Genomic DNA, 12,678 nt, shown 5'->3' with positions numbered 1-12,678 from the left:
TTACCGAAGCCAATTAACCTACAAACCTGAACTTCTTTGAAGTGTGGAAAGAAACTGGAACTAAAAACAAAAAAATCGATTCACTGTGAAATTAATTTACAACTGAGCAAAGTCTTCTCGTTATTATTTGCAACAGCATTCGTTGATCCCTGCTCTCATCCCCAAATACTGATGCTTCCTGTTCAAACCGCAGCCAGACTACAGTCGTAATCAATACAAATATCAATAAACTCCAGAGCCCAGGACTTGGATGGGAGGACTAGGTGGCACACGTTCAGCCAGAGGCTTTGTGTACAACTGAAGTCAACTCCAGGAGGTGGTAGGACGACGACCAAAATAATTCTTGGCACTGTGTTGTTGTGCCATCATTGCACAGCCTAACCTTCGCACACTTCTTGAAATCTTTTTGCGTGTGTACCTATGATTATGCAAATGGTACGTGCAGAAACTTGAAACATAAAATCACTCTGGAGAAATTAGCATAATTTCAAGTGCCATTTGTGGCCAATTTACTGATTGCAGAATCCCTGTTTGCGGCTCAAGATAACATTGTAAGAACTCGCTGGGCACAGAACTCTGGTATCCACAGCTCCTTGAGAACGTCTGAGACAACGAATGGAATTACTTTGGAAAGAGAGGCTTTTAAAAAGAAACATCTGCTTCAATGATGATAATGATGGGATGGATTCAGACACACGAACAAATGTAATATTCATCTCTCCTTTATTAAACAAAATTATCACATTACCCAAGCTAGAGACTTGCAGCTGGAAGATGAGTAGCGTTACTGAGAATGGGTGTGTGTGTGTAAGGTGGAACAGTGGGGCAGCGGTAGAGTTGCTGCCTTATAGCGCTAGAGACCTGGGTTTGATCCTGACTACGGGTACTGTCTGTACGGATGTTACCCCTGTGACCACGTGGGTTTTCTCCGGCAGCTCCGGTTTCCTCCCACACTCCAAAGACGGACAGGTTTGTAGGTTAATTGGCTAGCTAAAATTGTAAATTGTCCCTAGTGTTTAGGATAGTGTTAGCATATGGAGTAGTTTCTGGTCGATGTGGTTTTGGTGAGCCGAAGGGCCTGTTCTCTTAAGTTCTCCAATCTCTAAAGTATAAAGCTATGCACAAGACTGCAAGAAATTGCAGAGTTGTGTATGTATGTCTCGTCCCAAAATATCACCTGTTCTCCAGAGATGTTGCCTGATCCTCTGAGTTACTCCAGCACTTTGTGTCCTTTTTTGTATTAACTAGCATCTGCAGTTCTTTGGTTCTCCCTTCTGTAGTAATGATTTCATTTTTCCTTAAAATTATCTTAGCAGAATGCTGCCTGGATTAGAGGGTTTCAGCCACAATGTTTTCTCTGGAATGTCAGAGATTGAGAGGAGACTCGATAGACATATATATATATATATATATATATATATATATATATATATATATATTCATGAGAGGCATTGATAGGGTAGACAGTCAGAACATTTTTCCCCAGGGTGGAAATGTGCAATACCAGTGTGAATAGCTGTTAGATGAGAGGGGGAAAGTTTAATGGAGATGTGTGGGGCTAATCTTTTTTAGAGGGAGGGTGATGGGGGACTGGGACGCATTGGCAGGTGTGGCAGTGGAGGCAGATACCATAATAATGTTTATAAGTCTTTCAGTTAGGCACATGGAAGTGCATGGAATAGAGGGATGTGGATTATGTGCAGGCAGATGAGATCGGTTCAGCCAGGGACCATGTTCGGAACAAACATTGTGGGCCTGTGCTGTTCTTTTCTATATAAGAAAATAACTGTAGATGCTGGTACAAATCGATTTATTCACAAAATGCTGGAGTAACTCAGCAGGTCAGGCAGCATCTTGGGAGAGAAGGAATGGGTGACGTTTCGGGTCGAGACCCTTCTTCAGACTGTTCTTTTCTATGTTCTATGTTCTTTCTTAGATGGATCACACAGAAATAAATAAGACCAACGCAACATTTTGGGAGAGGAAGTGGAATTCCAAACCTTTGAAAGCTGTAACTGCCACAGCGGCTTATTACAGAACCTTTCAAAATGAACGGGGACCATTAATTCAAAGCAGATGGTACAGTTCAAAGCACCAGCCCATTGAAGTGAAGTACTACCTCCTACAAAGGAACATCTTCAATAGTCTTCTAAGAATTTAAAAGACTCTGGCACAATATGGTTCTATGTCTGTAGCTGAATTGTTAGATTCACTTAAAAACCGCTTTGAGTTTGGTAATTCTCAGATCTGTGTCAGATGGCCCAATCCATCACATCATCACTCTGCTACTTTAGGAGAGCTTGCGTTGCAGTGGAATGATGTACAGTGAAATTACAAATCCAGGAATAGCTCTTTTGAAAAATTAATGTAATGTACTTTAAATTCTGGTGGAGCTTATTCTTCCAGAGAGAACACTTGAGTGAATTAGGACCTGTTGAACTATGCAATCACGTCTACTCTCCATGACTAGTTCCTAACAAAAACGTCTTCATTTAAGTTTGTTAAACAGAGCAATAAATCCTTTTTGTTTACTTACATGCAACTTTTAATGGATTTAATTGTGTTTAATAAAAGGCAATGTAAAATGGGTGTGGAGTCAAGAACTGGAACTGTTTAGTTTAATTTAGTTTAGTTTAGAGATACAGCACAGAAACAGGCCCATCGGCCCACCGAGTCCGCACCGACCAGCGATACCCGCACACTAACACTATCCTAAACACACCAGGGACAATTTACATTTTTTGTACCAAGCCAATTAACCTACAAATCCGTACGTCTTGGAAGTGTGGGAGGAAATCGAAGATCTCGGGAAAAAAACCCACGCAGGTCACAAGGAGAATGTACAAACTCCGTACAGACAGGACCCGTAGTCAGGATCGAACCCGGGTCTCTGGCGCTGTAAGGCAGCAGCTCTACCGCTGCACCACTGTGCCGCCCATATATGACATCCCATATTTGTAACTGTAACAACTGTGATCCCATCTTTCTCATTCGGATCAGGGAAGTACAAAGCCATGTGGACAACAATGAGAGCTGCCTCCACATGCATCCAGGGCAAATACTACCCACTCAATCAATATGCTGTCCTCAGCATTGAATCCTCCAAGAGATGCATTGCAGCTCACCTTTGAAGGCATTTCCTGGACCATACCCTCTGCAAGGCTATGGGGAGAAGGCAGGAGAATGGGGTTAGGAGGGAGAGATAGATCAGCCATGATTGAATGGTGGAGTAGACTTGATGGGCCGGATGGCCTCATTGTGCTCCTATCACTTATGACCTAAAGACTTAGACAAATTTAGTTTAGTTTAATTTAGATACGCAAAGGAAACAGGCTCAACGGCCCACCGATTCCACGCTGACCATCGATCACCGTTTACTCTAACTCTATGTTATCCCACTTTCTCATCCACTCACCTACGCAATAGGGGCAATTTACAGAGACCAATTAACCCACACATCCAGACGTCTCGGCGATGTGGGCGGAAACCCACACGGTCACAGGAAGAACATGCAAACTTCACACAGACAGTACCCGAGGTCAGGATCGAACCGCGGTCTCTGATACCATGAGACAGCAGCTCTACCTGCTCTGCCACTGTGCCACCATAGAGCAGTATCATATCCAGGTTCTCCTCAGGTCAAATAGTACCCTGGATCGGAAACATATTTCACTTTTCTTCATTCTTGTTGTTTCAACATCCTGAAACTACCCACCAAAAAATACTGTGGGTGTAACTTCCCTTCAAGCACAGAAACAAATCATGGTGCAGCTGAACAACTTCTCCATAGCACGTTGGGTCAGTGGTAGAGTTGCTGTCTTACAGCCCCAGACACACAGGTTTGATCCTGACTACGGATACTGTCTGTACATTCTCCCTGTGACTGCATGGGTTTTCTCCGGGTGCTCCGGTTTCCTCCCATGTTCCATTGACATACAGGTTTGTAGGTTAATTGGCTTCAGCAATTCTGTACTTATAAAGAAAATTCCCTAGTGTGTAGGATAATGCTAGTGGTTGGTCGGAGCAGACTCAGTAGGCTGAAGGACTTGTTTCTGCACTGTATCTCTAACAAATGAAAACAGTAAAGGATGTGTGGTTAATGAATGGCCATGTTCATTGTATCCAGAACTCACGAAAGAGCAAATAAAAAAAATTAACTGCCCACCCACTCGACCCCACAAACATGGTTATCATGGGCAACTTTAATCTACATATAGATTGGGCCAACCAAATTGGTAACAGTGCTGAGGAGGAGGATTTCCTGGAATGTATACGGGATGGGTTTTAAACCAATATGTAGAAGAACCGACTAGAGGGCAGGCCATACTAGACTGGGTATTGTGTAATGAGGAAGGAAAAGTTCGTGATCTTGTTGTGCAAGGCCCCTTGGGCAACAGTGCCATAATATGGTGGAATTCTTCATTAGGATGGAGAGTGACACAACATCAGAATAATAATGAAAATATAATTCAAAATGAAACTTCTTCTCTAATGTCTTGCAGTTCTTGACATGGATTAATTGAATAACTGAAAGCTGTTATGGATATTTATGAATAGGGTGGAACTGCAGATGCTGCTTTAAACCGAAGACACACAAAATGCTTGAGTATCTCAGCGGGACAGGCAACATCTCTGGATAGAAGGAATGGGTGACGTTTCGGGTCAAGACCCTTCTTCAGACTGAGTCAGGGGAGAGGGAGCTACAGAGATAAGGAAGGTAAGGTGTGAAAAAGAGACAAAGGGGATGAAGCAAGGAAAATGTAGAAAAGATTATTGTTAGCTAGGAGAAGGTAACCACAAAGCAAACAGAGATAAAATGTAAATGAGGACAGTCAGGCTGGTCGGAGAACTGGGAAGGGGGGAGGGATGGAGAGAGATGGAAAGCAAGGGTTACTTGGAGAAGTCAATATTCATACCACTGGGGTGTAAGCTGCCAAGCAAAATATGAGGTGTTGTTCCTCCAATTTGTGCTGGGCCTCACTCGGACAATAGAGGAGGCCCAGGGCAGAAAGATCAGTGTGGGAAGGGGAGGGGGGAGTTAAAGTGTTTAGCAACTGGCAGATCAGGTAGGTGCAGGCGGACTGAGCGGTGGTGTTCAGCAAAATGATCGCCAAGCCTGTGCTTGGTCTTACCAATATATAGGAGTCCACAGCTGGAACAGCAGATACAGTAGATGAGGTTGGAGGAGATACAAGTGAACCTCTGCCTCACCTGAAAGGACTGTTGGGGTCCTTGGACGTAGTCGAGGGGAGAGGTATAGGGACAGGTGTTGCATCACCTACCGTTGCAGGGGAAAGTACCTGAGGAGGGGGTGGTTTGGGTGGGAAGGGATGAGTTTACCAGGGAGTTGAGGAGGGAATGGTCCCTTCAGAAAGTGAAAAGGGGTGGAGGTGGGAAGATGTGGCCAGTGGTGGGATCCCGTTGGAGGTGGCGAAAATGTCAGAGGATTATGTGCCGTATGCGACAGTTGATGGGGTGAAAGGTGAGGACTAGGGGACTCTGTCCCTGATGCGACTGGGGGGGGAGGGGGAGCAAGAGTGGAGCTGCGGGATATCGAGAAGATCCTAGGGGAGGGCCTCATCTATGATGGGAGGGGCACCCCCATTCCCTAAAGATGTCTTGGTATGGAACACCTCATTTTGGGTGCACATCCAGCGTAGACGGAGGAATTGGGAGTAGGGGATAGAGTCCCTACAGGAAGCAGGGTGGGAAGAAGTGTAGTCTAGAGAGATGTGGGAGTCGGTAGGTTTATAATAAATGAAGTAATCACTAGAAACGTAACAATTACAGTGTGAGATAAGATCGGCTTAACAAAAGTATTGCTTCAAAATCAATGGGTCAGGCAGCATCTGCGGAGATATATTCAAAGATTTTAATTTCAAAGATTCAAAGGACTTGGTGGGCCGAAGAGCCTGTTTCCACGCGGCATCTCTAAACTACACTAAAAACTAAAGAATCCTTCAGAACTCAGTAAAGAAGTTGGTATTCATGGTCCTTAATAAAATTAGTCAAATGCACAACTCTAAACCATTTCCTCTCCATTATCAGTCTCAACATGTCTCTTACGTGAACATTCACTTGCTAATTGAAATATTCTTCAACTGCAAAGAAAATCAATCCGTTTTATGTGGCAAGCCTGATAGTGCTTTAGAGTTAGAACCAGTACTGTGTAAATCACATTCATTTTACATAGGACTCGGGCGGCACGGTGGCGCAGCGGTAGAGTTGCTGCCTTGCAGCACCAGGGACCTGGGTTCGATCCTGACTATGGGTGCTGTCTGTACGGAATTTGTACGTTCTCCCGGTGGCCTGCATGGGCTTTCTCCAGGTGCTCAGTTTCCTCCCACACTCCACAGATGTACGGGTTTATAGGCTAATTGACTTGGTATAATTGTAAATTGTCCCTTGCCGGCGTAGGATAGTATTATCGCGTGGGGATCACTGGTCAATAGACAATAGACAATAGGTGCAGGAGGAGGCCATTCGACCTTTCGAGCTAGCACCGCCATTCAATGTGATCATGGCTGATCATTCTGAATCAGTACCTCGTTCCTGCCTTCTCCCCATACCCTCTGACTCCGCTATCCTTAAGAGCTCTATCTAGCTCTCTCTTGAATGCATTCAGAGAATTGGCCTCCACTGTCTTCTGAGGCAGAGAATTCCACAGATTCACAACTCTCTGACTGAAAAAGTTTTTCCTCATCTCCGTTCTAAATGGCCTACCCCTTATTCTTAAACTGTGGCCCCTTGTTCTGGACTCCCCCAACATTGGGAACATGTTTCTTGCCTCTAACGTGTCCAACCCCTTAATAATCTTATACGTTTCGATAAGATCTCCTCTCATCCTTCTAAATTCCAGTGCATACAAGCCTAGTCGCTCCAGTCTTTCAACATATGACAGTCCCGCCATTCCGGGAATTAACCTAGTAAACCTACGCTGCACGCCCTCAATAGCAAGAATATCCTTCCTCAAATTTGGAGACCAAAACTGCACACAGTACTCCAGGTGCGGTCTCACTAGGGCCCTGTACAACTGCAGAAGGACCTCTTTGCTCCTATACTCAACTCCTCTTGTTATGAAGGCCAACATTCCATTGGCTTTCTTCACTGCTTGCTGTACCTGCATGCTTCTAAACTAAAAGACTCTTACTCCTAGTTCCGGAAAATAAAGGACTATTATCACTATTAAGTGCTCTGGATATTTGACTGTTAATAGTTAAACTTTAAAGAAATTAAATAACATTTACTGGTTTTAAAACAATTTGAAACATATATGGAGAAGGTGTACATCAACTTCGAAAGTGGTAACTAAATAAAGAAGTTCATTCAAAAAGATTTTCCTACTGATAGAGATTAGCTAAATTCCAGGAACGGTGAGTGCAGATTTGGCATGGAATGAATAGTGACTTTAAAACGATCGAGTGCCGTGGGCAGGTTTCCAGGGCAGTGGGAGTTTACTGTAAATGGGCATTTAGAAAATTGGATGATATAAACTCAAATGAATATCTCAGACTGATTTATTGACTGGGTGACTTAAGTGTTGGCAGATACTTCAAACAACGTAGGGTCCCGCAAGGTAATGCCAACCAGTATGACCATTAGATCTTAGGAATCGCATAATTGACTTTGAATTTAACGACACAAAAATCAAGACAGTTCCTCTCAATCAACGAAAACCAAAAAAAATTGGAGATTTAAAATGGCTGGATCTTTAGTGATTTTAGACAAATTTTAAAACAGATCCTGGTAAGGCATATCAAACCCCAAATGTTAATATGTCCAACAACATAACTAATAGCTGGAGTAATTCTGCGGGACAGGCAGCATATATGGAGAGAAGGAACGGGGGACTTTTCGGATCGAGACCCCTTCCTTCTTCAGTCTGAAGAAACATCACCCATTCCTTCTGTCCAGAGATGCTGCCTGTCCCCTTGAGTTACTCCAGCATTTTTGTGTCTATCTTTGGTGTAAACCAGCATCTGCAGTCCCTTCCTACATATAGCTAATAGTTTGGTCACAACAATCTGACATTCCTTCCCTCTATGTTTATCTTTTGCTTTGGCAATTTCACCTCAGTGAAATTGTTGGAACTCCTTGCATACACATACACATAGATCACAAGACTTCCTGCCTTTGATGGCTTCCTTCCATACCATTTTGCTCCAAGTTTGACTTGAAACTGCTGACTTCTGGTGTAGCTCTGCAATTCTCCTTTGATGAGCTCAGTCCACAACAAGATAGTTAGACAATTATTCATATTGCAATGACCGTCTGTCCACATTTTATAGTGCTGAAGATTAAAGTATGTTATACACAAATAAAATGGCCACCAGCGAACCAAGTTCATGTATCCTGGATTATTTTTTCTCCTTTTTCATAGAATTTAAAAACATTTGTAACTACTATTTTATAAAACTTAATTCCTTTTAGATTTAGATTTTTTAGATTTTTAGATTTAGAGACACAGCGCAGAAACAGGCCCTTCGGCCCACCGGGTCCGCGCCGCCCAGCGATCCCCGCACACTAACACTATCCTACACAATTTCTACATTTGTCCAGCCAATTAACCTACATACCTGTACATCTTTGGAGTGTGGGAGGAAACCGAAGATCTCGGAGAAAACCCACGCAGGTCACGGGGAGAACGTACAAACTCCGTACAGACGGCGCCCGTAGTCAGGATCGAACCTGAGTCTCCGGCGCTGCATTCGCTGTAAGGCAGCAACTCTACCGCTGCGCCACCGTGCCGCCATCTTTTAGAAGCAGCTTGCATATCTCTCGGTCAAGAAGTAGGCAATGAATAATGTAGAGCAATCTTGTAGTTACTTTCACTTCAAAGTAACAAATGGGAAACATCCTAGTCGATTGAAACTTTAGTCAATAACTAAAAGGAGTTTGTCTTTAAACTGCAGCCACATATTTTGATGATAATCTTATTAAGATGTGATTATTTCATCGCAAAAGCCTAAAGGTATGATTGCCTTTACCAGTCAGGGCATTGAGTATGAGTCAGGACACCAAACGTTATTCCCTTTTCATGTACTGTATCTATACACTGTAAATGGCTCGTTGTATTCATGTATTGTCTTCCTGCTGACTGGATAGCACGCAACAAAAGCTTTTCACTGTACCTCGGTACACGTGACGATAAACTAAATTAAGAAGTCATGTTGCAGCTTTATAGTACTTTGGTTAAACCACAGAAGGCTGTGGAGGCCAAGTCAGTGGATATTTTTAAGGCAGAGATAGATAGATTTTTGATTAGTACAGGTGTCGGAGGTTATTTCGTTCGGTATTTATACCGAATGACAATAAAATTCTGTTCTGTTCTGTTCTTATGGGAAGAAGGCAGGAGAATGGGGTTAGGAGGGAGAGATAGATCAGCCATGATTGAATTGGCGGAGTGGACTTGATGGGCCAAACGGCATAATTCTACTCCAATCACTTATGGCCTTATGACCTTTGGAGAATTGCGTGCAGTTCTGGTTGCTCCTTTACAGGAAGGATTTGGAGGCTTTGGTGAGGATGCAGAAGAGGTTTACCAGATCGCTACCTGCATTAGAGGGTATCAGCTATAAGGAGAGGTTGGACAAACTAGGATTGATTTCTCGAGAGAGAGAGTTGGAAGCTGAAGGGACACCTAATAGAAGCATATAAAATGATGGTGAAGCATAGTTAGGGTACACAGTCAGAATCTTTTGATCAAAGATGGAAATGTCAAGGCTGAAGGGTAAGAAGGGGAATGTTTAAAGGAGATGTGCAGGACATGTATTTTTTTACACAGAGTGGTATGTGCCTAGAATGTGCTACCAGGGGTGGTAGTGGAGGAAGATACAATAGTGGGATTTAAGAGGCTGTTCAATAGGCATATGGATATGCAGGAAATAGAGGGATATGGTTCATAGGTAGGCAGTGGAGATTGGTTTAATGGGACATAGAACATGGAACAGTGCAGCACAGGAACTGGCCCTTGTGTCCACAACGTCTATGCCAAACACAATGCCAAGACCATCACATATCTACTTGCACTTTGACATCTTCTTAAAGTAACGCTTATTTTGAATGGCTCTCATTCCTCAAATTGTAACAGAATATCTGACTGCGTCTCAACAAATTTAAACCACTCTGCAAGATATCAGCTGGGAAAATGAGAGAAGTGGCGTTATCGACCCCGAGAGTAACACTTGGTTTAATCAAAGCTCTGGTCCACAACTGAAGATAATTTCTAAATGTTCCAATGTTGGGAAATTGCACAACAGTGAAGTTCAGTTTATAAATTGGATGATATCCTAAGCAACTGTCTACCATTTAGAATCATGATGTGTGGCAATGAAATGCAGATTATTTAACTTTATTGTTTAAATGATTTGTTACCGATGCGAAACAATTGTACTTGCTCCAGCCAGGATGTGTTAAAGTATATTGGGGTTGTTCGAGTTATCGGATGGTGAATTCAAAGTGCTTACAGGGTGGCACAGTGGTAGTGTTGCTGTTCGATCCTGACTGCAGGTGCTGTCAGTATGGAGTTTGTATTTTCTCCTTGTGACCACATGGGTTTTCTCCGGGTGTTTAGTTGAGTTTAATTTAGAGATACAGCGCGGAAACAGGCTCTTTGACCCACCGAGTACGCCCCGAGTAATGTGATCCCCTCACATTAATAATATTCTATACATACTATGGACAATTTACATTTATACCAAGCCAATTAACCCTCAAACCTGTACGTCTTTGGAGTGTGGGAGGAAACCGAAGATCTCGGAGAAAACCCTCGCGGTCACAGGGAGAACGTACAAACCCCATACAACAGCACCCGTAGTCGGGATTGAACCCAGGTTTCAGGCACTGCAAGCGCTGCACAGACACAGCAACTCTACCGCTGCGCCACCATGCTCTGGTTTCCTCCCACTGTCCAAAGACGTGCAGGTTTGTAGGTTAATTGGCTTCTGTAATCTGTCCCTTGTGTGCAGGATAGAACTGGTGTTTGCAAGTTAATTGGCTTCGGTAAAATTGCAAATTGTCCCTAGTGCGTAGGATAGTGTTAGTGTACGGGGTGATCGCTGGTCGGCATCGACTCGGTGGGCCGACTGGCCTGTTTCCACGCTGTAACTCGACACTAAACTCAACGCAGCATAAGTACAAATACTGTCACCACATCCCAAACAAAGAACAATATTCTCATTATATGACAGAGCATTGTTAAGGGCAATCCAATAAATATGGTATCACCATCATAAGACTGTTGGATCTCCAATTAATAAAGATTCAGATTTCATTAAAAAATTGAAATTTTTATGGCAGCTGGAAAATGCCTCGAGGAAACAGCATTTTAAGAACATATTACAGAAGAAATTGTAAAAGATAAATACACAGTTAAAAAATATTTTCCAACAAATTTGGAAATATATATTGTTAACCTTACCAAAGCGTAAGTGAAACAGCGTAACATCAAACAGTAGCTCGTGACATGCAAATATCTTAATACTGTTAGGAAGCATTAAAGTCTATAAACACAACCACATGCACATGTATCATAGAAGTTACATGGTGCCCAACCCAGGCCACTCTTTGTGTGCTAACCAAAGAGGTGGAACTGCAATCACGCATTTACACTTTCAAATCTCTACATTTCATACTTTTATCTATTCACGTTATTCCCTTTACCATGAATCTGTACACTGTGGACGGCTCGATTGTAATCATGTACTGTCTTTCCACTGATTGGTTAGCATGCAACAGAAGCTTTTCACTGACGGAGATCAGAAAGAAGATGAGGAAGAATTTCTTTAGGCAGAGGGTGGTGATTCTGTGGAATTCATTGCCGTAGACGGCTGTGGAGGATATTTTTAAAGCGGAGTTTGACAGATTCTTGGTTAATAAGGTTGTCAGGGGTGTTTTGGGGAGAAGGCAGGAGAATGGGGTTGAGAGGGAAATATAGATGCCATAATTGAATGGCGGAGTAGACTTGATGAGCCGAATCGCCTAATTCCTCTCCTACAACATGAACCTCTGAACCTCGATACAGGTGATAATAAACTAAACTCAAACACAAACCTAAATATTAAAGGGAAACAATATTATTCAGACTGTAGAAAATCTTTCCTTGCAGATAAATGCTGGCTATTATCTATAACGGCATTTTGGAAAGCAAGACATATCCACATAGAAACATTCTGCTAAATGGCAAATGTATCAAATGAAATAAAACTATTTGCTACACATACACAAACGCATCCGAAACACAATCCTACCTTTACAACTACACACTCTGACGCAAAATACAGATATGAATAATGTGCAGGCACCAACACAGCAGTTGCACCTGTTTGCACTTAAGTGTATACATGCAAAGTGTGCAGAGATACCATACTATCGGTGATTAAAGTTATCTACCTCCCTTGTACGAGTCACCCTACCTTCAAACAAGATTCCACCTCGTTAATAAAGCAAAATACAATCACAAGTGGTGTACAAAAAGTAACAATGCAATTTCAATACTAACAAAAATGTACAAACAAGCAGGCTATGTGAAATCATAACGAGGCAATGAAATACTATGGCTAATGAACATTCAAGATAGAAAATGACGCAATATTCAACGTTTCAGAAGTTGGGAAGATTCAATGGCTGTTTTTCCAAGTCTTGCTATTTGCTTATCTTCAGATGAGCACCTGTGGTAAC

General features: G+C 42.6%; 1 protein-coding gene across 1 annotated transcript in view; it reads right to left on the bottom strand.

The window, feature by feature from the left end:
- Positions 1–11,298: 11,298 nt before the first annotated feature.
- tgfbi (transforming growth factor, beta-induced) overlaps positions 11,299–12,678 on the bottom strand; it is a 75,817-nt gene continuing 74,437 nt past the window's right edge. The window contains exon 17 of the mRNA XM_078411407.1: positions 11,299–12,677. Coding sequence (XP_078267533.1) covers positions 12,643–12,677 — 35 coding nt within the window. The 3' untranslated portion in view covers positions 11,299–12,642. The remainder of the gene's footprint in view (position 12,678) is intronic.

The sequence above is a fragment of the Rhinoraja longicauda genome, chromosome 14 (assembly GCF_053455715.1).
Source record: "Rhinoraja longicauda isolate Sanriku21f chromosome 14, sRhiLon1.1, whole genome shotgun sequence".
Taxonomy (NCBI): Eukaryota; Metazoa; Chordata; class Chondrichthyes; order Rajiformes; family Arhynchobatidae; genus Rhinoraja; species Rhinoraja longicauda.
The sequence above is the reverse complement of the archived record's forward strand: the minus strand, read 5'-3'. Positions and strand labels throughout refer to the sequence as shown.